The 25,747-nt window shown below is 53.7% G+C and overlaps 1 protein-coding gene and 1 non-coding gene across 4 annotated transcripts in view; both read left to right on the top strand.

The window, feature by feature from the left end:
- The window catches only part of NCKAP1L (NCK associated protein 1 like), an 80,290-nt gene extending 72,609 nt beyond the window's left edge, over positions 1-7,681 (top strand). For all 3 annotated transcript variants that reach the window (XM_039514438.1, XM_039514437.1, XM_039514435.1), the window contains 2 exons: positions 4,365-4,454; positions 7,122-7,681. In XM_039514438.1, coding sequence (XP_039370372.1) covers positions 4,365-4,454; positions 7,122-7,247 — 216 coding nt within the window. In that variant the 3' untranslated portion in view covers positions 7,248-7,681. The remainder of the gene's footprint in view (positions 1-4,364; positions 4,455-7,121) is intronic.
- A 9,979-nt stretch (positions 7,682-17,660) lies between these two features.
- Positions 17,661-17,842, top strand: LOC120391497. The gene has a single exon (XR_005591359.1). It is a non-coding gene; the product is annotated as a U2 spliceosomal RNA (small nuclear RNA).
- The last annotated feature ends 7,905 nt before the right edge of the window (positions 17,843-25,747 follow it).

The following is a 25,747-nucleotide window of genomic DNA, read 5'->3' as shown; positions in this document are numbered from 1 at the left end:
CTGTTAGATCATCAGCACTGTCCCCCTGGGCAGTGCACAGCTGGGAATGTTTCAGGGATGGGGGTCCTGTCATGCCCCATGGCTTGGGGCCAGTGGTGCGGGCGACTCACTAGGGGGCACTGTTCTCAGCTACCCCAGCATGGAGCAGAGGGGTGCTTGCTCAGGGAGATGGGTCTGTCAGTCTGTCTGTTTAGGCCTGTTCTACACTTAAAAGTTAGGTTGTTGTAGCTGCAGTGCTCAGGGGTGTGTGACCGACCCCCGCAATGGAGATGCAGCCAGGTCGAGGGAAGAATGTTTCCATCAAGCCAGCTACCATCCCTCGAGGGGCTGAGGGGGCTCCTAGTGCAATGGAAAAACCCCTTCTCTTGCTGTAGGAAGTGTTGACAATATGCCACTACAGCTTGGCTACAGCACCGTCGTGGTGCCGGTAGTGTAGACATGGGCTCAGACTGTAATCTCCTCCTGCTTCAGGGCAAACCATGCACTGGCTGAGCAGGGTCAGGAAGGTTATTCCACCACTGCTCACTATCATAGAATCATAGAATCTCAGGGTTGGAAGGGACCTCAGGAGGTCATCTAGTCCAACCCCCTGCTCAAAGCAGGACCAAACCCAACTAAATCATCCCAGCCAGGGCTTTGTCAAGCCTGACCTTAAAAACCTCTAAGGAAGGAGATTCCACCACCTCCCTAGGTAACCCATTCCAGTTCTTCACCACCCTACTAGTGAAAAAGTTTTTCCTAATATCCAGCCTAAACCTCCCCCTCTGCAACTTGAGACCATTACTCCTTGTTCTGTCATCTTCTACCACTGAGAACAGTCTAGATCCATCCTCTTTGGAACCCCCTTTCAGGTAGTTGAAAGCAGCTATCAAATCCCCCCTCATTCTTCTCTTCTGCAGACTAAACAATCCCAGTTCCCTCAGCCTCTCCTCATAAGTCATGTGCTCCAGCCCCCTAATCATTTTTGTTGCCCTCCGCTGGACTCTCTCCAATTTATCCACATCCTTCTTGTAGTGTGGGGCCCAAAACTGGACACAGTACTCCAAATGAGGCCTCACCAGTGCTGAGTAGAGGGGAATGATCACATCCCTCGATCTGCTGGAAATGCCCCTACTTATACAACCCAAAATGCCATTAGCCTTCTTGGCAACAAGGGCACACTGTTGACTCATATTCAGTTTTTCGTCCACCGTAACCCCTATGTCCTTTTCTGCAGAACTGCTGCCCAGCCATTCGGTCCCTAGTCTGTAGCAGTGCATGGGATTCATCTGTCCTAAGTGCAGGACTCTGCACTTGTCCTTGTTGAACCTCATCATATTTCTTTTGGCCCAATCCTCTAATTTGTCTAGGTCCCTCTGTATCCTATCCCTACCCTCCAGCGTATCAACCACTCCTCCCAGTTTAGTGTCATCTGCAAACTTGCTAAGGGTGCAGTCCACACCATCCTCCAGATCGTTACTGAAGATATTGAATAAAACCGGCCCCAGCACCGACCCTTGGGGCACTCCATTTGATACCGGCTGCCAACTAGACATGGAACCATTGATCACTACCCGTTGAGCCCGACCATCTAGCCAGTTTTCTATCCACCTTACTGTCCATTCATCCAGCCCATACTTCTTTAACTTGCTGGCAAGAATACTGTGGGAGACTGTATCAAAAGCTTTGCTAAAGTCCAGAAATAGTACATCCACTGCTTTCCCCTCATCCACAGAGCCGGTTATCTCGTCATAGAAGGCAATTAGGTTAGTCAGGCATGACTTGCCCTTGGTGAATCCATGCTGACTGTTCCTGATCACTTTCCCCTCCTTTAAGTGGTTCAGGATTGTTTCCTTGAGGACCTGTTCCATGATTTTTCCAGGGACTGAGGTGAGACTGACTGGCCTGTAGTTCCCTGGATCTTCCTTCTTCCCTTTTTTAAAGATGGGCACTACATTAGCTTTTTTTCCAGTCATCCGGGACCTCCCCCAATCGCCATGATTTTTCAAAGATAATGGCCAATGGCTCTGCAATCTCATCGGCCAACTCCTTTAGCACCCTTGGATGCAGCGCATCCGGCCCCATGGACTTGTGCTCGTCCAGCTTTCCTAAATAGCCCTGAACTACTTCTTTCCCCACAGAGAGCTGGTCACCTCCTCCCCATACCGTGCTGCAGAGTGTAGCTGTCTGGGAGCTGACCTTGTCTGTGAAGACAGAGGCAAAAAAAGCATTGAGTACACTAGCTTTCTCCACATCCTCTGTCACTAGGTTCCCTCCCTCATTCAGCAAGGGGCCCACACTTTCCTTGACTTTCTTCCTGTTGCTAACATACCTAAAGAAACCCTTCTTGTTACTCCTAACATCTCCAGCTAGCTGCAACTCCAAGTGTGATTTGGCCTTCCTGATTTCACACCTGCATGCCTGAGCAATACTTTTATACTCCTCCCTGGTTATTTGTCCAATCTTCCACTTCTTGTAAGCTGTTCTTTTGTGTTTAAGACGAGCAAGGATTTCACTGTTAAGCCAAGCTGGTCGCCTGCCATATTTACTTTTCTTCCTACACATCGGGATGGTTTGTTCCTGCAACCTCAATAAGGTTTCTTTGAAATACAGCCAGCTTTCCTCGACTCCTTTCCCCGTCATGTTATTCTCCCAGGGGACCTTGCCCATCAGTTCCCTGAGGGAGACAAAGTCTGCTTTTCTGAAGTCCAGGGTCTCTGTTCTACTGCTTTCCCTTTTTCCTTGTATCAGGATCCTGAACTCGACCATCTCATGGTCACTGCCTCCCAGGTTCCCATCCACTATTGCTTCCTCTACTATTTCTTCCCTGTTTGTGAGCAGCAGGTCAAGAAGAGCTTTTCCCCTAGTTGGTTCCTCCAGCACTTGCACCAGGAAATTGTCCCCTATACTTTCCAGAAACTTCCTAGATTGTCTGTGCACTGCTGTATTGCTCTCCCAGCAGATATCGGGGTGATTAAAGTCACCCATGAGAACCAGGGCCTGTGATCTAGCAACTTCTGTTAGTTGCTGGAAGAAAGCCTCGTCCACCTCATCCCCCTGGTCCGGTGGTCTGTAGCAGACTCCCACCACGACATTACCCTTACCCCACGACACTAGGGGGGCTGCTACACCTTACTCTGAAGCAGCAGGTGCCCCTGCCAGAGGTGGGATCCTGTGCTAGAGGGACCCTGCTCCAATCAAGTGTGGCAAACCCGATGCACCTGTGTTTCCTTCCGTGCCCAGCACACGGCAGCACTAACCTCGCAGCGCCCAGGCTGTCGCAGGGGCTGAGCTGGGAGAGGGCCCAGGTCTCTGGAAGAAGCAATTGTGGCAGTGTGTGAATGGCAGAGAGGGGCCGAGGAGGCCGGGCCGTGGCTTGCCCCCCAGCCCACGGCTGGCTGGGATCGGGGGGCCGTTGTATCCTGCACATGGACTGGTGAGGCGGGTGGAGGTGGAGATGTGAGTCTGGGCCCAGCACTAGGGAAAGCAAAGCCAGGTGTGTGTCATCATCCCCCGAGTCTGGGAGCCTCTGGCTGCCCCGCTCTTCGGGCCCTGCTTGACCCCGTTCTGAGATTCAGCTAATGGGATTGGAGAGGTGAGGAGGGACTGTCAAAAGTGCTGAGCACCCAGCAGCTCCCCATAGTGTGACCAGATGTCCCGGTTTTATAGGGACAGTCCTGATTTTGGGGTCTTTTTCTTATATAGGCTTCTATTACCCCCCACCTTGTACTGATTTTTCACATTTGCTGTCTGGTCATCCTAGCTCCCCCTGAGAACAATGGAGAATTCCCCCTCCCCCTGCTGCAAAGAATGGAGAATCCCCCTCCCCCGCACTGAGAACAATGGAGAATCCAGTTCCCTGCACAGAGAACAATGGAAAATCTCCTCCCTCATTGAGAACAATGGAGAATTCCCCTCCCCCTGCACTGAGAACAATGGAAATTCCTTCCCCCCCTCCCCCGCTGTGAATAATGGAGAACCACCTCTCCTCACTGCAAACAGTGATAAGTCCCCCCCGCCCCAGCAATGGAGAATCCCCCTCTGCTGAGAATGAATCCCTCCCATTAGGAACAGTAGAGAACCCCCTCCCCCCGAACAATGGGAGCTGAGCCCTTTTGCAGATCTGGCCAATGCACAGTTGGCAGCAGGCCAGGTGCCCCAGGAGCATTTTCACCTTGCTCCTCCCGCCCAGCTGAGGCTGGTGTCAGAGACGGGCTCCCAGCCCAGTCATCTCTTTGGTCCCATTGACCCTGGTGCAGGCAAGGCCCAAAAAGCAACAGAGCAGACCAGGGGCCTCTGTGGGTTTGCTTCCCTCATTAACTGGAGACTCTGCTGAGGCACCCTAGGCTGAGCCGGAGAGCTCATCTCTCTCTCCTTCCTCACAGCTGGCGTCCGTGAGCCTCCTGCAGCTGGGACAAGAGACTGACAAGCTTCGCTCCAAGAACCGGGAATCCATCTCCCTGCTGATGCACCTGGTGAGGCTCCTGCGCGCTGGGGCAGGTGCTGGGGGCGATGGACAGCTCCTCCCCGGCAGACACTCGGGCTAAGAGACCCCCGCCATGCACTCGGGGCCTGGTGCTGTGGAGCCTGGCTAGGATTTGGGTGGTCTGGTGCTGAGCTGCTCCCAGACTGGAGGTGAGGCTGGGCTCCCACAGAGCTTCCAGCTGCACCTGCCTCCTCCCCAGCTCTCATTCCCAGGGCAGGGGATAAAAGCAGTCGGCAGAGCAGAGACAGGCTCCCTTCCCAGGCCCTGCCAGCCTTGGGGTAGGTTTCAGGCTGTCTCCCTGCAGCCTGGGCTTTCCAGCAGCTCCGGCGCTGCTGGGGGCAGAGCAGGGTGAGCTGCTTCAGGACGGTTCTCACACCCAGCCCCAGGGATGGGCCATTGCTGTCCCCTCCTGGGGACCGAGCCGCTGTCTCTGGGGCGAGAGCATGGCCCCACAGAGGGACAGAGCCCCGTCTCTTTGCTCCCCCAGCCCCCTGTGTAGGCGAGCGCTCCAGCACTCAGTGGGGGTCGAACCCCCAGCACCACACACAAGCCTCTGTCACTGTCCAAGGAAAGCTGCTGTAGTCCCTGGGGCCAGCACTAGTGGGCGCTGTACCCACGCCCCTCTGTCAGTGCGTTCCAGTCACCCTGCCGGGCCAGGGCTTCCCTGGGCATTTGGGGAGGAGGCGGTAGGCAGGCTGCGTCCAGGGCAGAGCCCAGCAAACGGCTCCTACAGCTACTGCCTCTTGCCCCTGCACTGCCAGGGCTGTGGTGTGTCCCTGCCACTGGCCCCTGGGAGATGGGTTTGGAGCTGTGGGTACCACTGGCCCTTACTTGGATTTACCCACAGGGTGGCTGCTGAGCTGCTGTCAGGGGGTCCGGGCTTCAGTCCCTGCCAGTTTTGATCACCAGGTCCAGCCTCTGCTTCAGTGGGCTGAGATCACAGCACAGACCCAGCTTCCCCTGTCCCCCACGCCCTAGCTGCTCTCCATTGGGGAGAGACCCCTCCCTGCCTGTTTAATGCATCTGTCATTCCCCTGTCGTGTGTGGGGCAGGGGGCCCGGTGAGAGGGGGGTCTCTAAGAAGGCAGCTGCCACCCCTGGAGCTGCCCTATTGGCACCAGATCCGTGTAGGCTGGGCAGCTATCTGTCTCCATTAGCACTGGAAGGATATTGATTCCTGCCCTGATGGGAGGAGACGGCTGTGTCTGGGGAAGGCGAGGGTTCCCTCGTCCGCTGCCTGTGATTGGTATTCGGGGAGCAGGGGTGTTGGCAGCAAAGCAATTTAAATGCAAATATTTCAATCTAGAGAGTGTGAATGAGGCTGCATGGGCTCATTGTGCCTTTCTGGGGGGAGCGCTGCTGAGCCCAGTGCATGGGCTCTGTGCCTAGCTGCCGCGGGGTGAGAGGTAAATTCCACAGCCGCGTTAGGGGATGCTGGATTCTGTGGCTGCTGCAGGCCACGTCCACTCTTAACCCCCCGCCCCCGGGCTGGCTGCGGGGGATGGGCCGCCCCATGCAGCATTGTCTGGGGAGCAGGGACAGCAGAGCGGGTGCAGGCCCTGGGCTCATCCCTGGCCTGGGGTGCTGGCACGAGAGGTGCTGGGGAACCAATACAAATTGTTCTTACACCCCTGTCCCTAGCTCCTTTGTCTGGTGAATGGAGAGTGCTGGGCCCATCTCCCCTGACCCACATGCGCTAGATACAGAAGGAAACCCACTGGCCCCTTCTCCCCTCCCACCCAGTGCTGGTGTCGAAGGCACCGCTCTCACCCAGCCTCTCCCTGCTGGGGAGATGTTCTGCCCCTGGCTCGATGCCCCGTCCCCATCCCCCAGCCACGGGCGATGGCTAGGTGTGCTGTGGGGGCAGGGGCAGCTGCCAGTTATGATCCCACGCCCACCTCCCAGTCTGCCCACCCTGCTCTGCCAGGGCTGTCAGGGGAGGAAGGCCCCATCCAAGGAGCAGCCTTGACCCTTCTGAATGCCAGCGCTGTGCTTGACCCTCCTGGAGACATGGCCCAGCTTTCCCCTGACGTCCAGCCATCACAGCCCCATCCCAGCCCCTCATTCCCCAGGGGCAGCACTGGTCTCTTTCGTTCTGAAGCACTTTTACTGCAGGGCCAGTGTGAATTTCTGCCACAGCTGGAGCCTTATGGACACTGGTCTCCCCTGCCTAGCTGTTCCATGCAAAGGGGCTCCTTGGTTCTATCCCGTGCACTGCCATTGCCTTGCTCCCTGACTTCAGGAAAGTCACCGCTCCCCTCTCCAGCCCGTATCCGTTCTTCACTCCTGTAGGTCACCCCTAGTACAGATGGGGAAACTGAGGCACAGAGCAGTGATGAGTAGAACCCAGGTCTGCTGAGTCCCCAGGCAGTCCCTTACCCACCAGCCCAGCCTTTCCCCCTGACATTCCCTGCAGCTGGTCCTTTATTCCTGGCTCGCTAGGGTGCCCAGTCCCTGACGTCTACATGCCCAGCCATATGGCTCTCTCTAGGGCAATTGCTGTTACTGCTACCAATCCCGCTGCGGGACATCCCATGAAATACCCAGAGGTCTCCATGTGGCAGCCGTGCCTGGGGTTCCCCTGCTCCGTGGGGCTATACACTGGGACATGCGGTGGGGACAGGCCCTGATGCTTTTCTTCTGTGTGTCTCTTTCAGATTGTGGAGGAGTCATCCTTCCTGACAGTCGACATGCTGGAGACCTGCTTCCCCTACGTCCTGCTCCGCAATGCCTATCGCGAGGTGCACAGGGCTTTCCTGCTGAGCAAACTCCCTGCCCACTGACAGCTGCAGCCCGGGGTCCCAGCCTCCCTTCACCCACCCCTTCCCTGACGCATTGCAAATGAGCGCACCTTCCAGGTCCCGGAGCGGGCTCCCATATTGCCATAGACATAGGGCCTAAGGGCTTTACTTATTTGCATACCGATGTGTGACGCTGGCAGAGCAGGTGCCAGCTCATGCCAGAGCCCCAGGCCAATTTCCTTGTGTATCAGTGTAGATCAGAGTGATTGTTGAATGTATAAGAGTGTAGCTGTTGTTCAAACTTCATAAAAACTAGTGGGATGTTTCTTGTATTGTTTTCACGTCTCTGTATCCCATTGTAGTGGAGTAGCAAACATTTATATTGTGTATTCCCCTGTAACTAAATAACCCAGCAAAGGAGCCATCAAACGAGAAAGAAGCCTTGTGCAACGCTAATAAAAAACGTTAACAGAAAAGTGCTGATTTCAAACCAAGTGGTCATTGTGTGTGATGATCCAGAGGTCAAAGCCTCCAGAGGATTGGGCCAAAAGAAACCTGATGAGGTTCAACAAGGACAAGTGCAGAGTCCTGCATTTAGGATGGAAGAATCCCATGCACTGCTATAGACTAGGGACCGAATGGCTAGGCAGCAGTTCTGCAGAAAAGGACCTAGGTTACAATGGATGAGAAGCTGGATATGAGTCAGCAGTGTGCCCTTGCTGCCAAGAAGGCTAATGGCATATTGGGCTGTATTAGTAGGAGCATTGCCAGCAGATCGAGGGACGTGATCATTGACATTGGTGAGGCCTCGTCTGGAGGACTGTGTCCAGTTTTGGGCCCCACACTACAAGAAGGATGTGGATAAATTGGAGAGAGTCCAGCGGAGGGCAACAAAAATGATTAGGGGGCTGGAGCACATGACTTATGAGGAGAGGCTGAGGGAACTGGGATTGTTTAGTCTGCAGAAGAGAAGAATGAGGGGGGATTTGATAGCTGCTTTCAACTACCTGAAAGGGGGTTCCAAAGAGGATGGATTTAGACTGTTCTCAGTGGTAGAAGATGACAGAACAAGGAGTAATGGTCTCAAGTTGCAGTGGGGGAGGTTTAGGTTGGATACTAGGAAAAACTTTTTCACTAGGAGGGTGGTGAAGCACTGGAATGGGTTACCTAGGGAGGTGGTGGAATCTCCTTCCTTAGAGGTTTTTAAGGTCAGGCTTGACAAAGCCCTGGCTGGGATGATTTAGCTGGGAATTGGTCCTGCTTTGAGCAGGGGGTTGGACTAGATGACCCCTTTTCCCAAGGCCCCGCCCTTGCTCCACCTCTTTCCCAAAGGCCCCACCCTCACACCGCCCCTTCTCCACCAGCCCCTGCCCTCATGCTGCCTCTTCCTCACAAGACCCCCCTGTGATGGGTTGGGTCACAGAAACCCCCTTGGGAGCTGCCAACTGATGTGCCAAGACTACTTCTGCCCCTGCTTTCCCTGCCAGCTTGGGACCCCAGCACCCTGTCTTGTTGAGCCAGACACGCCCGTCTGCTCCAACACCGACCCAGGGGCTGAACCACGTGCCCCAAAGCTCCAGACTTAACTGAAAGCAGCTTACAGAAACGTTTTTAACGCTCAGATGCCCAACTCTCAACGGGGTCCAAACCCCAAATAAATCTGTTTTACCCTGTATAAAGCGTATACAGGGTAAACTCAGAAATTGTTGGCCCTCTACAACACCGATAGAGAGATGCGCACGGCTGTTTGTCCCCCCAGGTATTAATACACACTCTGAGTTAATTAATAAGTAAAAAGTGATTTTATTAAATACAGAAAGTAGGATTTAAGGGGTTCCAAGTAGTAACAGACAGAACAAAGTGAATGACCAAGTAAAATAAAATAGAATATGAAAGTTTATGTCTAAGAAACTGAATACAAATAAAACCTCACCAGTTCCAGTAAGCTGCTTTTTACAAACTAGTTTCCTGCTAGTCTGGGTCCTGCAGTCACCCACACCCCCTGTAGTTACCGTCCTTTGTTCCAGTTTCTTTTAGGTATCCCTAGGGGTGGAGAGGCTATCTCTTGAGCCAGCTGAAGACAAAATAGAGGGGTCTCCCAGGGGATTAAATAGACTTTCTTTTGTGGGTGGAGACCCCCTTCCTCACGCCTATGCAAAGTCCAGCTCCAAGATGGAGTGTTGGAGTCACATGGGCAAGCCACATGGCCATGCATGACTCAGTTTTTACCAGCGAAGCCACATTGCTGAGAAGGCTCAGATGTGGATTGGCAGCTTCAAGTTCATTGTTGGCTTAAGTGGTTTTTGACTGGGCACTTAATTTGCACTTTTCTCAGGAAGCTGCCCAAATGCTCTGCTAGGCTAGTTGAAATCAAGCCAGTACACAGCCAATATTCATAACTTTGAATGCAAAAATGAGCCATGCATACGAACAGGAGAATACATTCAGTAGCTCATAACCTTTACATAGCTATGTTACATGGCACATGTAGCCTAAAACATATTCCAGTTATGTCATAGATACACTCATAAGCATATTCCATAAAGACTTATGGGGGGCACCATCACACGCCCCATCCCCCGTTCTCTCCTCTCCACTCCTCTCTTCCCCATCCCCTCCATCAGTCACACTTAACGAACAGTAAAAAGTGATGGGGCCATGGCTCTCTGCCCCTCCTCCATTTCAGCACCCCGAAGTTTTGTCACCTGCGCTTGCAGGGTGCTCTGTTTCCCTCCAGTGGCCACTCCACATACAGAGCCCTGGAAGCCTGTTACACCCTTTGAACCAGGGAGCCTGGCTCCTTAGCTCTGGCTCTGCCGCTCGCGCACTTCGAGCCAGAGCTGGTGGGTTCAGTCTGTGCTGCTGACGCCCCAGCCGGGTGACAGAGCGCTGGGCGTTTGTGAGACCTGATACTGATGGACACGTGAGAGGAGCCCATTTCTGGGAACCTTCGCTGTGGGAATCATGATGGAGCAGAAGGCAAAGTCCCCAGGGACCCTGGGGGTGGAACTAGTGGCCACGGATGAGCCCCATCTGGGAACCCTGAGGCTGGGAGTGTGGCCAGGGCAGAGGGGGTCTGGAGGCCCCTGAACAGGAGCTGGAAGTGAGGAACTTGCCCCCTGTCCCCAGGACAGGCCTGCACAGGATGCTGGGGTGGGATGACACCTCCGTCCCACCACAACTTTGGAGATTTTGACCTGTTTGTCTCTCACTTTGGATGGACCCCAGGCTCTCCCCAGCGCTGCCATGGAACAGCCTCGTGTGGGGCAGGCTGCTCTTCGGCCAAAAGATCAGGATTTCAATTGGCATCTCCAGCTGTCTGGTCAGACATGACCAGAGCGCTCCGGACCCTGTGGCAGACTGGCTCTGGCTCCGCAAAAGAGCTCCGTGTCGCCCAACCCACAGATTCCATGGGGCATGGGGAAGAGTCTGGGTGTCGCCGCTCCAGAGAAAGTATCAAAAAAGTCTTGGCCCCCGTGGGGCCTTGGCACGTTCAGGAGCTTTAGCCCTGGCAGCAGCGGCTCACGTGGGTGGATCCTGAGGCCCTGGGTCCAGCCCCTGATGGTGATTCCCCGGGGGATGTTCGGTCATGAGCTGGGCCCAGGCAGGGCTCTGGCTGCCCAGAGGGTTCCTGGGCTGGAGGCCTGGGTAATGCACTAGTGCTGTGTCCCCCTCCAGTGATGAGCCCCCAGGCAGAGTTTGTGGAGCTCCAGCAAGTGGATTCTCCAGCTCAAGTGGGTGATTTAGAACCAGGGAACCAGGCACCGTCCCTGCCCAGGACCCACATGGGGCACGGCCCCACTGACTCCTCCAAGAAGTCAGGAGCTGTCGCTGGGCAGAGCTTGGCATCGAGAAAGTTGTCAGGTCTTGATTAACCCTGTGATGGCCCAGCCATTACTTTGCATCCCTGTGTCATGTTTCCCCCTTATTCCCCTCCCTCCTAAACTAAACAGCCTTGCTCTCTTGCCAGGGCATTCTGTCCCGACCCCTCGCCCTGTCCAGCACCTGGACCGGGTCCTGCTGGGGTAGGGGAAGCAGAAACAATGCCAGGCCGGGCCCCCATGTCATCCCCTACCATCAGAGCCCCTTCCAGATCCAGTCTCTTGCTTTTTGATCATTGTCATTACTGTTCATTAGGTGTATTACAGTAGGGCTGAGATTTCCCCGTCCCTCCCTCCGCCCATTGTGCAGAGCCCACTGCCCTCCCACGGCACTGCACTGAGCCGGGCACTGAGCCAGGCACAGTATGGGGCAGTGCCCAGTTGGCTGTGCAATAGGCATCCCACAGTGCCCAGTTGGCTGTGCAATAGGCATCCCACAGTGCCCGGGCCCCCTGGCTGGCAATGAGATGTCCCCCTGAAGCAGGAAGATGGGGGAGGTTTGTGCCCTAGTTAATGGTACCTGTAGGTCTAGGGGCTGCAGTGCTGGCTAGTGGGCGGCCACTGCACTGGGAGGCCGGACACCTGGGTTCTTCTTCGAGTGCTTGTTCATGTCCATTCCACTGCAGGTGTGTGTGTTCGCCACATGAACTGGTGCTGGAAGTTTCCCTCTTGGCAGTATCTGTAGGGGATACAGTTTTCCCCTCTGGCACCTCCTGGAGTGACACCTGCATGGCGTGGTATAAGGGGCACTGCTGGCTCCCCCACTGTCAGTTCCTTCTTACCACCAGAGACGGCACTGGAACAGCTCCTTGCCTCGATAAGCTTACGCCTCTCAGCTGCTCGGTGTCAACTTTTTTACTGTATATAGTTGTTAAAAGTTGTTCATTTAGTTCATTAGTGTAGTTTAGTGTTAGTTTGTAGTTAGAGTGACCAGATGAGATGAAGAAAATATCGGGACACATTGGTGGGGGGGCGGGAGGGGTCCGACAGTGGAGCGAGAAAAAAAAAAAGCTGCCGGTGGAGCAAAAATATCAGGACGGTCCCGATTTTATTGGGACGGCTGGTCGCCCTATTTGTAGTCCTAGGGAGGGGGTATGGTAGGGCGACCAGAGTCCCGATAAAATCGGGACCGTCCTGATATTAGGGTGGTTGTCCCGTGTCCTGACCGATCTTTGGTCGGGACGCAATTTGTCCCAATATTTTGCTCTGCCGGCAGCACTTGGCTGCTCCGCCCCTTCATCTCATCTGGTCACCCTAGGGCATGGCTCAGTCCCCAGGCTCCAAACCCTTCGACCATTGCAGAAAGCCTAGGCCAGTCAGCGACCCCCACAGGCGCTGTCTCAAGTGCGTGGGGGAAACCCCCGTCAGCGACAAGTATTACATTGTGAAAGTTTTAAACATTGGACCAAAAAGGAGCGGGACGTTCATCTCCGGGCGCTCCTTATGGAGTCAGCACTTGCAGCGGCACCAGAGCTGTCCAGATCAGACTCCGCTCCTAGCACCATGGCTTCGGTGCGGAGCACGCCGTCGGTGCCGTCTGCAGCCCGGTGTCGATCCCCCTCCCCGTACCAGCTAGAAGGCAAAGAAAGACCAGGAGAGGACATTCTCTTGCATCCTGTAAAGGGAAGAGAGGGCTGGAGGAGAGCAAAGACCCGTGAGGGGCGGCTTTTCACCTCCAGATGGAGGTCAGGCCCCAGCTCCCACTGAGCAGGCTAAACCACTCCAGGACACGCTTGCCACCCTGGCACGGGCATTCGGCATCTGGCGGTGCCGACTGCACCGGAGGCCCTGCAGGCCACAAAGGACATCTTGTCCCTACTGGTGCTGCCCACATCAGTTACAGCGGTGCCCCGTTCTAGGTGTAAACCTGCCTTGGGCCCCTTCCAATGGTCCCCATCTGTGCGGCACTGCTCCTCGCTACAAGGAGTGCCCTGCCAGTGCTCACCACACCTTGGACATGGGTCAGCTTGAAGCGGCGATCGCCAGTGGAACAGTGCAGACCCGCAGAGGTGCAGCACCCATCCCTGCAGCCCCGCAGCCCAGAGCACCCTACCCACTCTCCCAGTGTATGGCACTGCTTTGGCGGTTCGAGCCACCGGTCCAGAGAGCCCGTTACCGGTCACTGGAGTGCCAGTACGGGTCACTGCGGGCACGCCGACGTTCCCCGGCATGGTGGCCTACTCACTCTCACTCCCACTCAATGGACCGGCACTGCTCGCTGAGTGTTAGGTGTAAATTGCCAGGTTCATGTCGCTGGCATCGAGGCACTGAGAGTCATCACCCTCCTGCAGATCCCCAGTGGGGCCTTGGGGCCAGTGACATGACCAGGGTAGACAGACGGCCTCGGCACCGTCCTGGTCCCCAGGATGCGGCCCCTCCTACTCAGGCTCCATTAGCGAGGAGGAGTCCCTGCCAGAGGGCCAGGGTCACTCATCGGGGGCACCGACATTCCCAGTGGCACCTCCTGCAGCAGCGTGGCCTCAAGGCCACTGGCCTGCCCCCTGGCACCTCTGGAATCCCTGGGGGTTCCCACAGCCCTCACAGGGACATAGGTCAGCCTCAGGGGCTTTGGACGTCAGCGACAATCTCCTGCACACACGTTCACGACGCACTATGCCATCACACAGCAAGCAAGAGATGACGCTGGACGTGGCAGAGCTGTGTTGCAATTGACCCGTCTGTGAACTCCTACTCAATTCGGGGTCTCTAGGTGTTCCTATAACACCCCTAAAAATGGCAATAATGCCTGATCTACAGACAGTCCCACCAGCCCCAAATGCTCTTAATGAGGAGTCTGACCCCCAGAAAATCACAAGCATGGCTTCGGGGCTCCGTCACTGCCTCCTGGTTTCCAGCCTGTCGCACTTGGTCACATTTTCCATCTTTTTTCCCAGGCAGGCACCAGGGCTAGACGCTGCTATGTTTTTTTAAAGGAAAGTGTCAAGTCTCATGTCTTCACATGACTCCAGGAGCTGAGGCTTTAGGAAAAGCACCAACCAAACAGGAGACTCTCAGTGACAGCTGGGCACCCAGTAAGGATTAAACAGTAATAGGAATAGCCTCATTCCTGGGACACCTCAGTCCTTTTTGGGGACTCTGTCTCTGGAATCCCCTGCAGCAGCGAGTCCTGCAGGTTAACTGCCTGCTGCCTCTGATGCGCACCCCATAGCTGGATGGGGGAGTGAGCCCAGGCGCTGGCCCTGCCCAGCACCTGTGTTGTTCAGTGTCCCTCTCTCAGAACTTGTTTCCATCTTGAAGCCAAAGTGCTGGATCTTGGCAGTCTCCCTCCTGGGAGTATCCACAGAGCATGGGGCCTCTGGGCATTGGTGCCACACCACTGATCTGACTTAATGGGTCCTAGCGAGCGTCCCCTGGTTCCGCCACCCCCACCTCTGCTGCAGGGCACTGCCTGCCACTCTGCCCCCTCATCCCCCTGTCCCCTCCCACCCATCGCCAACCTCCCCAGTCACTATCCCCCCAAGCTCTCCCCAGCTCGTCGGGCTGAGGCTGCAGCTGGCAGGGCTCATCAGCGTGGGGGTCCAAGCCACCTCTCCTTGGGAGGAGGGAGGCCAAGCAGGCCCCAAGCGGGAGGGGAGGGGGAGAGTCGGGCCCTAATGAGTCACAATCCGGCACTCGGGTGGTTCTGGAATTGACAAACATGCTTCTGCAGGCAGCCGGGCCCAGGATCCCCACTGACCCAGAGCCTCCTCCTCGGCACAGGCTCAGGGAGATGCCCAACTCCACTCCCGGCTGGGGCTTGCCATTAGTACTGGCGCATTTCATCCTTTCCCTGAAGCCCCTGCTCTGGCCGCCTCCTTGCAGCAGTGACTGGGTGTTAGATCAGGGCCCAAGGGCAAAGGAGCTGGCCCGTTGTTCATGCACTAACATTACTGCGCTGGCGTTTTCCCAGCACTGTTTGACCAAACACTGCCCTGTGCCTTTCACGGTAAACTCCTTCCCACCACTGACATGCAGCCACCTCTGGGGTGGGGAGCAGCAGCTGTTTAAATGAGCACAACAACCCAGCTAGCTGGTTTAGGACAGGAAGTGAAGAAGAGCCCCACATCCAGGGGAAACTGCAGGGGGCTTGAGGGAAGGACTCTGGCCAGGACACTGGTGGTACGGGAGGAGAGGGGGAGCCACAACTCCTGCCAGTTGTGCGGAGGGGTCGTGCGCTCACTATACAATTCTTGGTGTTACTGCTTCAGCCAGGAATTACCCCACGTTACATATGGGCAGAGAAGTGAAGTGCTAGAACCCAGTCCTGGTGCCCCGGCCCCCTCTGCACTAATACGTTAAACTCCACTTCCCTACCCAGAGCTGGGGAGAGAACCCAGGCTTCCTGGCTCCCAGCCCCCCACTCTACGCACTGCCTCTCCAGTCAACAGTTTGGATTTCAGAGCATCCCACTCACTGGACAGAGACCAGGTGCTGTGTTGGGGCACCTGGGATTCAGCGTTTTACCCACAGGCTTCCTGGCCTGACTGGGGGAGGGGTGATAGCCTGGCCAGCATAGCCAGCCCTCAGCTCCATAGACAGCCCGGCCCCTCGAGCCAGGCCAGACCTCCCAGCAACGCTGCCGATGCACCAGCCTGGGTGTGACCGTCCCCCTGGACGGGGTGCAGCTAATGGAGCAGCTCCTCCTGGGCCACTGAGCATTGGGAACCGCACGGGTGCAAGAATGGGCCATTAAAGAGGGGTATTTCCTCACCCCCCTGCCCCCACCATCCCCTGGCGCTGAGTCGTGGAGCCAGAGCTGACACAAAGGAACCCCAGTCTGTATGACATACACTGATCAGTGCCCAGCAATGACACCATCAGACTTAATCCTGGGGTCACGGTGCTGCTATCTCCTCACTTCCCCATCCGCAGCCAGGCTGGGCTTACAGCTGTGTAAGGCTGATGTCCCATGGGGAGCGTAGCGCTGCTTTGCTCATTAAAGCCTGGTTTGTTGTCTGGCAGGTGGTGCCGAGCGTGGTGATGGGGAGGCAGGCGAGCGCTTCCAAGATTTATTGGCTTTAATTAATTAACGTGTTTGTTTCTCCCATAGTCGCTCGGCCCCGCTGAGCACTCAGCTCTGGCACATTCACTGCTTTACAAACCCATTCGATAAAAACAATTCCTGATCTGCAGCCCAGCCCAGATTAACTCCAGCTGCGCCACCAAGTACCTGAGCCTGTCACACAGCAATAGCGTCTTCTGCATAGGCGCCCCCTGGGACAGGATCATGCTAGTCCCCATTTACCGAAGGGCAAACTGAGGCACAGAGCATAGCGGACAGATTTCCCAAAGTGCTCAGTGTGATGGGGGCAGCCCAGGTGCCAGCTCATGCCAGAGTCCCGGGGCTGAGTTGAACACTGACAACCCCCTAGCTGGAATTCTGCCATGTACTAGTGTTGTTACGACAGGTATTAGTGTGATAAGAAGGTGTTTAGTGTTTAGACTTTATTGAACGCTTGTGAGCTGCTGCAGCATTAATCTCACATAGCATTAATCTCACATTCATCTCACTCTGGATCCCATATCGCAAGGTAATATTTGTGCATTGGCATTGTGAGTCTCTGTGTAAATCACCAGACATTAACTAGTGCGAAGGGCCAAGCTTCAGCAGAAGGTGTCACACCCTTCCCAAAAGGCAAGACCATCCCTACCAGATGGACTATTGTGGGACTGGAATTTCCCTATGGAGCCTCAACAAGAGGACAAAAGATGTGTCCTGTCTCCTCCCTGTGAAGATGAGTCCTGCAAGTGGATTCCGCTCCTTGGAGCTAAGATCAAAGGCCATCGCCCCGCACCTGGGAGAGATCGCTGTCAATCGCGCCATCCCCGGCACTGACAGCCTGCTGCGCCCGGACATCGTCGTCACGGATGAGGACTGGAAAAAGATCATCCTTGTCGACGTGACGATCCCGTTCGAGAATAGGACCACGGCCTTCCACCAAGCCCGAGCCCGCAAACTCGAAAAGTACGCTCCCCTGGCTGACACCCTGCGAGCAAAGGGCTACGAGGTCTACACTGATGCTCTGATCGTTGGGGCCTTGGGCTCCTGGGACCCCCTTAATGAACGAGTACTGCGGACCTGTGGGGTGGGCCGTCGCTACGCGCGGCTCATGAGATGCCTAATGGTCTCGGACGCTATTCGGTGGTCCAGAGACATTTACACAGAGCACGTCACCGGTCACCGGCCACCGTCAATACCAAGAGTGAGCCGGCGTGACTCCGCGCACCCGCAAGGGGGAAGAGACCTGTAAACTTCCCCTGTTGGACTTTATCCCCTGACCCCTGAACCAACCAAACTGAACTCTGCCCTGTGAGGGTCATCCTATCATCATTACCCAGTCCGCTCATTTACTCATGCCCACGACTATCTTGCTGATTACCTGTTTGTATGAGTGATGTACCCTCACTGCTTGCTGGCTGTACCCTGAACTCACCCACCGTATACCCCGCATTGGGGACATGACAGACTGTGTATATGTATATGCCGTCCAATACCAAAACGCTAACATCCCCCTACAACCTGTATGTTACCCCCAATGACACAATAACTGACGCCTCAAACACTTTGTATCGTTTATTTTTAAATATTCTCTAATAAACTTTAAATCTGTTCTTATCAGTTTAATATCTGATAGGTCCTTTATCTGAGGATTATATGTTAAACTGATTTTTGAAACAAGGGGATGGAACAGGAGCTGCTCTGTTCACCCCATGCATTGACCTGGTATTGCACTGTCTCCAAGACCAGCAGTTCAGAGCACATGGCAGAAGGGAGATGAAAACCTCAAACAAAAGGAACTTGGTCTGTCTCTGGTGCGTGGCCTCTAAGGGGACCAGGTGTTTCTAAGCGTGAGTGAGTGATCCCCAGCTGCTTAGCCTGGCTTAGCCCGAAGGGCACACAGAGCTTGCTGATTAGAGACGCTTCTATTCCCTTCTGAAATGTAAGACTGGAATGTGTGTGTGTGCGCGTGTGTGTGTTTACCTGCTTCACCCTTGTAAATAACTCGCTGGTTTCCTTTCCCTGGTTAATACATCTGTATATAGTTTATTATAGGACTGGCTACAAGCGTTGTCGTGGGTTTGAGATCTGAGGTACAACTGACCTGGGGTAAGTGGCTGGTCCTTTGGGACTGGAAGTAACCTGACTAATGCTGTCATCCCTGGTGTAAGGGACCATCTGTCACAAAGAGATGCTCCCCTGGGTGGCGAGATAGATGGGAGTACCCAGGGGGACTGGCTATGACTCAAGGTTAAGGCTGGTACAGCGCCTGAGGAGTTTACACTTAACAGCTGGTTGGAGAAATCTCATTGTAGCCCTCACAGCCAGTTTGGGGTTGTGCCCTGCTTCCTAACAGCCTGCCCTGAGATTTGTACCATGCTCTTGAGCCGTCTCAGGCAGCATTCAACTCACCCCTCCTGCTAGGAGCAATAGAGATGCCCCTGCCCCCCGCTGAGAGCCAGGGGCGCTGAACATTTTGGAAAATGTCAGCTACAGATTCTGTGGTGGCAGCAGCAGGCACTGAACCCTGTTCTCTACAGTGCACAGCCTGAAGCCATCCTTCTGCCAGGCACCAGTCCTGGGGAGACGCCACTCATGCTGGCCTGTCTGGGCCCTCTGGAGGGCCCAACACACCATGCTCTCTCTCAGGGGGCTGGGTATTTGCCTTGGTTTGGTCTATATTTACCCCCCACTTTCTCACGGTGGGATGTGTCTGACCCCCATTCCTGTAGTACTTCAGCACATCACAATCCCTCCCAATACCTGTGTGAGGCAAAGCTACTATCCCCTTTCACAGCTGGGAAAACTGTGACAGCATACGCCCCTGTATTCACACCCTACACACTACTGTAACAATAAACCCCTGTATTCACACCCTGCGTGTTACTGTAATAATACACCCCTGTATTCATACCCTGCATGTTACTGTAATAATACACTCCTGTATTCACACTGTAAACACTACTGCAATAATACACCCCTTTATTCACACCCTGCACACTACTGTAATAATACACCTTTGTTTTCACACCTGACACACTATTGTAAAATACACCCTTGTATTCACACCCTGCACACTACTGTAATACACCCGTGTTCACACCCTGCATGCTACTGTAATAATATAGCCTGTGTTCACACCCTACTGTAATACACCCCTGTATTCACACCCTACACACTATTGCAAAATACACCCCATATCCACATCTTACACCCCTGTAGTCACGCCCTACATTTTACTATAATAATACACCCCTGTAGCCACACCCTGCACACTGTTGCAATAATTTTTGTACAAGGTGTGACCTGGTGTGCCTAGGGCAGCCCTCACTAGATGCGCCAATCAGGGCAGGCTGCAAAAGGGAGAGGAGTTACTTCCAAGACTGGTGGGTAACACTGAAGTTAAACTCCCCAACCAGTCACAAACCGAGCTTCTGATCCCCCCCCACTGGTTACTGAGAAGCAAAAAATAAACCACGCGGCCCCCTTCAGTGCATTCCAGTCTCTGGCTACCAATCAGCACCTAGGTCCAGTACACTGAGAAGTTATTTAAAAAACTCTGCTCACATCTACAAAATGGTCAGCCACGTTACCAGGTCAGTATACGTTTGGATCTTACCCAAAATACCATACTGCCAGGCAATCCTTTAATGTCTAAAACTAGAGGTTTATTATAAACAGGGCCGGCTCCAGGCATCAGCGCAGCAAGCAGGTGCCTGGGGCGGCCAATGGAAAGGGGGCGGCACGTCTGGCTCTTTGGGGGCAATTCAGCGGTGGGTCCCTCAGTCCTTCTTGTGGGAAAAGACCTGCTGCCGAATTGCCGCCGAATGATGAAGCGGCGGCGGTAGAGCTGCTGCCGAAGTGCTGCCAAGCGTGGCTTTTATTTAATTTATTTATTTTTTTATTGCCGCTTGGGGCAGCAAAAACGCTGGAGCTGGCCCTGATTATAAAGAAAAAGAAAGAACAAGAAGAGCGGCGTTAAAGCAGTCACATACATACAAAGACTTCAAAGTCCACAGATCAGGTTCCTAGCAGTATTGGTGAGTTTGCTGGTTTGAAAGTCCCTCTGGAACACATCCCCAGCTTGGATGGCTCATTCAGTCCTTTGTTTGGAGTTTCCTTTGTAGAAAGGTTACTCCAGAGGAAAGAAGCAGGAATGAAGACAAAATGGAGAAGATGCAGCTACCTTTTATAGTCTTTGGCCATGTGGCTTGTGTTTCCTTTGTCCCAAACACAACCTGGAAGCCTTAGAGTTCTGGCCATAGGCAGGCCCCTGCCTGCCTTGCTGAGTCATAAGGTGTATCCCTGACCCTTTCAATGGGTTCACTGTACCACTGATGTCCCTTGATGGGCCATCAAGCAGCCTAGGCATTGCTGATGCCAATCTGTCTGTGGGTGTCACCCAGATGCACAGCACAAGCTGGAAATCCAGATATTCCCTACATATCTATAACTCATAATACGAAGGTGATACAAACATATAAACAAGATTATCATACTTGGCAAATCACAACATCTTCGCAGATACCCCACACGGAATACCTGGCTCCACTCATTGCATTTTACAATATTAGTATTCATAATATCCTAATGTGTCACACACGGTATGCCTTGTAAGGTATCATTTGAAAACTCATAATTTGCTGGTCAGTATTGTCCTGGTAAAATATGTGTGGCAACATTGTACGTGAAATTATAGGAGTCCCCTGTCTGGTTTTAGTAACACATGCTACAAACTCCACATAGCTGCCCAGACAGAAGTTGGCAAACAGGTCTGTCCTACACAAAGGAATGTGTGCTTACCTTAATTTGCATTTAGCAGTAACCAGAGTCATCAAGCAGGAAGGGAAACAAAGGAAGCTCAAACAGGTGAGAAAAAGCAGCAGGGAACATCCTTCCACATAGAATCTTTGTCTCCTGGTGCCCAGCTGGAAATATTTTCCAAGTGGGGAACTGAAACTATAAAAAGGAGGGACAAGCATCCCAGGACACACCGCCCCCCACTCCCTGCCCGCCTGTTGCATTCACTGCACCTGACGAGACAAAGGAAGCAGGCACTGGACTTTGGAGCAGGGGTCCTGGACAGAGAGTTTGGTCAGTAATCAGCTGGAGCATGTGATGAGGAGCTTTGCCTCAATCTAATATAGTTCATTAAGTTAGGCATTAGTAAATGTTTTATCTTGCTTTTCTTGAAACCATTTCTGACTTTTATGGCTCATTACTTGTACTCACTTAAAATCTCTCTCTTTGTCATTAATCAGCTTTTTTATTTTACTGTTTTATCTAATCCAGTGTGTTTAAATTGAAGTGTTTGAATAACTATTTGAGCTAATAAACTGGCATATTATTCCCTTAAGGGAATAATAGATTTAAAATATGTGTCTTGTCCAGGAGAAGGCTGGGCAGTACAGCACATACATTGCTGGGGCAAAATCTGAGCCTGGGGGTGTGTTGGGTCACCCTGCAGTCTAAACAAGGATGGTGAGAGCCAGGTAACCCAAGTGTGGCTGGCAGGCTGCGGTTCACACAGACACTCCGGGTGTGACCTGCATGCTGGAAGGTTGTCTGTGAGTGGCCCAGGCATTGTAAGGCACCCATGGCTGCACGGTAGGGGTGACACAGCCCCACGGGTCTGGACTTCACCTTGGTATGTCACAGAAACTAAGGCCTGGTCTACACTTCAAAGTTATATTGGCACAGTTACATCGGTCAGCATGTGAAAGAACCACACCTATGACTGATGTCGCTCTGCTGACAAACCCTCCAGTGCAGACGCAGCCATGTTAGAGATGGCTCACACCGACCATAGCAACTCTTCACTCAGGTAGCTTGACCAGGTGTCCAGTTTTCGACTGGAACATCCGGTCAAAAAGGGACCCTGGCGGCTCCGGTCAGCGCTGCCGACAGGGGCATTAAAAGTCTGATCGGCGATGCTGTAGGACTAAGGCAGGCTAGTCCCTACCTGTCCTGGCTTCGCACTGTGCCCCAGAAGTGGCCAGCAGGTCTTGCTCCTGGGCGGGGAGGCCACAGGGTTCTGCAGGCTGCCCCCACCATGAGCACCAGCTCCGCACTCCCATTGGCTGGGAACTGACCAATTGGAGCTGGGGGAGTGATGCCTGCTGGTGAGAGTAGCACGCGGAGCCTCCTGGACCCTCACCTAGGTGCTGGACCTGCTCGCTGTGGTGCCAAGACAGGTAGGCAGCCTGCCTTAGCTCCGCTGTGCCGCTCACCAGGAGCCGCATGAGGTAAGCTCACACCCAAACCCCCTTCCCCAGCTCTGATCCCCCCAGACCTGGACCCCCCTCCTGCACCCCAAACCCCTCATCCCTGGCCCCACCCCAGAGCCCACACCCCCAGCCCAGAGCCCTGACCCACTCTTGCACCCCAACCCCCTGCCTCAACCTGCAGCTCCCTCCCACATTCTCAGCCCCATCTCCCAGCCCCCTCCTGCACCCCAAACCCCTCATTCCCAGCCCTACTCCAGAGCCTGCACCCCCAGCCGGAGCCTGGGTTGGGGCCTTGGGAAAGGGGGTGGGGCCTAGGGGAAGGGGCAGAGCCTAAGTGAAGGGGGCGGGGCTTGGACTAATAAACTATCAGGGTTGGAAGAGACCTCAAGAGGTCATCTAGTCCAACCCTCTGCTCAAAGCAGGACCAACCCCAACTAAATCATCCCAGCCAGGGCTTTGTCAAGCCTGACCTTAAAAACCTCTAAGGATGGATATTCCATCACCTCCCTAAGGAACCCATTCCAGTGATTCACCACCCTCCTAGTGAAATAGTTGTGAGGGGTTTGGTCACAGAGACCCCCTTGGGACTGTTACCGAGCCTGTTTTCCCTGTCAGCTTGGGAATTCCAGAACCCTGCCTTGTTGAGCCAGATGCTAGCAGCAGGCTAAATGGAAAAGTACCAGATTTAAGATGTATTCCAGTATCATGTGACATGGTCACATGCCCTGTGAGACCTCATTCTTCATTTCCCATGGGCTGGCCCACACAGACACAGGAAGGCTTGCAGGTAAATAAACCCATTCACAACCAATTGTTCTAGTCAATGGGAGCCATCAAGATTCTAAGCCACCATTAATGTGGGCGGGGGTGCGGCAAAACTGGACGCAATACTCCAGATGTGGCCTCACCAGTGCTGAATAGAGGGGAATAATCACTTCCCTCGATCTGCTGGCAATGCTCCTACTAATGCAGCCCAATATGCCATTAGCCTTCTTGGCAACAAGGGCACACTGCTGATTCATATCCAGCTTCTTGTCCACTGAAATCCCCAGCTCCTTTTCTGTAAAACTGCTGCTTAGCCAGTCAGTCCCCAGCCTGTAGCAGTGCATGGGATTCTTCTGTCTTAATTGCGGGACTCTGCACTTGTCCTTGTTGAACCTCATAAGATTTCTTTTGGCCCAATCCTTCCATTTGTCTAGGTCACTCTGGACCCTATCCCCACCCTCCAGTGTATCTACCATGAAGATGTTGGACAAAACCGGCCCCTGGACCGACCCTTGGGGCACTCCACTTGATACCAGCTGCCAACTAGACATGGAGCCATTGATCACTACCCACTGAGTCTGATGATCTAGCCAGCTTTCTATCCACCTTAGAGTTCGCTCATCCAATCCATACTTCTTTAACTTGCTGGCAAGATTACTGTGGGAGACCGTATCAAAAGCTTTGCTACCGCTTTCCTCATATCCACAGAGCCAGTTATCTCATCATAGAAGGCAATGAGAACTGAACCCAGCCCTCCTAAATCCCAGATTAGTGCCAGAACCACTGCCCAAACCTTCCCTTTTAGTTCAGATTCAGAAAACACAACATATAAAGAACAAACACAAAGTCTATGGGATGGAGAGAAAGCAGCAGGTGTTACTCACCCAGTTGGCAGCATCCTCTCTGCCAGCCCACCCCACACAATCACACCCTACACCACACTGCAGCTTTGCATGGCCATACACTGGGAACTGGGAACTTTCCAGTTGCATTCCCATTGCCATTTACATGTGCTGGAACTGGCTGATGCAGGGGAGCCAGGTGCCACAGCAAGAGAGGAACATACCAAGTGCAGATACATTTTCATCTCAGAGTGACAGACACTGGCTTAAACAATTTAAAACCATTGAGTGCCCACTGGGATTTCCCTTTGTCTCCCGCATTGAATGTCCTGGATTCTGCTCAGCTCCTCCCAGCTGAATGGGCTTTTGACAACGTGAGGGGAGGCCGGGTTGCTGCAATGCATGGCCAGATTCTGCACCATAGTGCTGGGCATTGCAGACCCCAAAGAGATTTGCCAGGGATGCCCACACTGCACTGGAGGAGAAGAAAAGCAAAGCGCCTGTTAGGATCCAGGGATGTGAGAGTTCGACAAGTAACAAGAAACAATTAAAACAACAAGGAGTCCGGTGGCACCTCAAAGACAAACAGATTTATTTGGGCATAAGCTTTCATGGGTAAAAACCCCACTTCTTCAGATGCATGGAGCCATAGGCGCTGACTCCGTGGGTGCTCCGGGGCTGGAGCACCCACGGGGAAAAATTGGTGCTCCCCGCCCCACCCCAGCTCACCTCCGCCTCCGCTCTGCCTCCTACGCTGAGCGCGCCGCTGCAGCCTGCTTCTCCCCGCTCCCTCCCAGTGCTTGATGCCGCAAAACAGCTGTTTCATGTGGCAAGCCTGGTCGGGAGGAGGTAGGAGGGTGAACACGGTGTACTTGGGGGAGGAGGTGGGGCTGGGCCGGGGATGTGGGAAGGGATCCAATAGGGACAGGGAGGGGTGGAGTTGGGGTGGGGACTTTGGGGCAGTGGGGGCCCGAGCACCCACTGGCGCCGAAAAAAGTTGGCGCCTGTGCATGGAGCGAAAATTACAGTTGCAGCCATTATATACTGACACGTGAAGAGAAGGAGGTTACCTCACAAGTGGAGAACCAGTGCTGACAGGGCCAATTCGATCAGGGTGGATGTAGTCCACTCCCAATAATTGATGAGGAGATGTCAATTCCAGGAGAGGCAAAGCTGCTTTTGTAGTAAGCCAGCCACTCCCAGTCCCTATTCAAGCCCAAATTAATGGTGTTAAATTTGCAAACGGATTTTAGTTCTGCAGTTTCTCTTTGAAGTCTGTTTCTGAAGTTTTTTTGTTCAAGTATGGCTACTTTTAAATCTGGTATAGAATGTACAGGAAGATTGAAGTGTTCTCCTACTGGCTTTTGTATGTTACCATTCCTGATGTCTGATTTGTGTCCATTTATTCTTTTACATAGAGACTGTCCGGTTTGGCCAATGTACATGGCAGAGGGGCATTGCTGGCACATGATGGCATATATCACATTGCTAGATGTACAGGTGAATGAGTCCCTGATGTTGTGGCTGATGTGGTTGGGTCCTCTGATGGTGTCGCTAGAGTAGATATGGGGACAGAGTCGGCAATTAGATTTGTTACAGGAATTGGTTCCTGCATCAGTGTTTCTGTGGTGTGGTGGCTGGTGAATATTTGCTTCAGGTTGGGGGGCTGTCTGTAAGCAAGGACTGGCCTGCCTCCCAAGGTCTGTGAGAGTGAGGGATTGTTTTCCGGGATAGGTTGTAGATCCTTAATGATGTGCTGGAGAGGTTTTAGCTGGGGGCTGTACGTGATGGCCAGTGGTGGTCTGTTATTTTCCTTGTTGGGCCTGTC

Source organism: Mauremys reevesii, linkage group 25, assembly GCF_016161935.1.
Source record: "Mauremys reevesii isolate NIE-2019 linkage group 25, ASM1616193v1, whole genome shotgun sequence".
In the NCBI taxonomy this organism is placed as follows: Eukaryota; Metazoa; Chordata; order Testudines; family Geoemydidae; genus Mauremys; species Mauremys reevesii.
The sequence above is the reverse complement of the archived record's forward strand: the minus strand, read 5'-3'. Positions and strand labels throughout refer to the sequence as shown.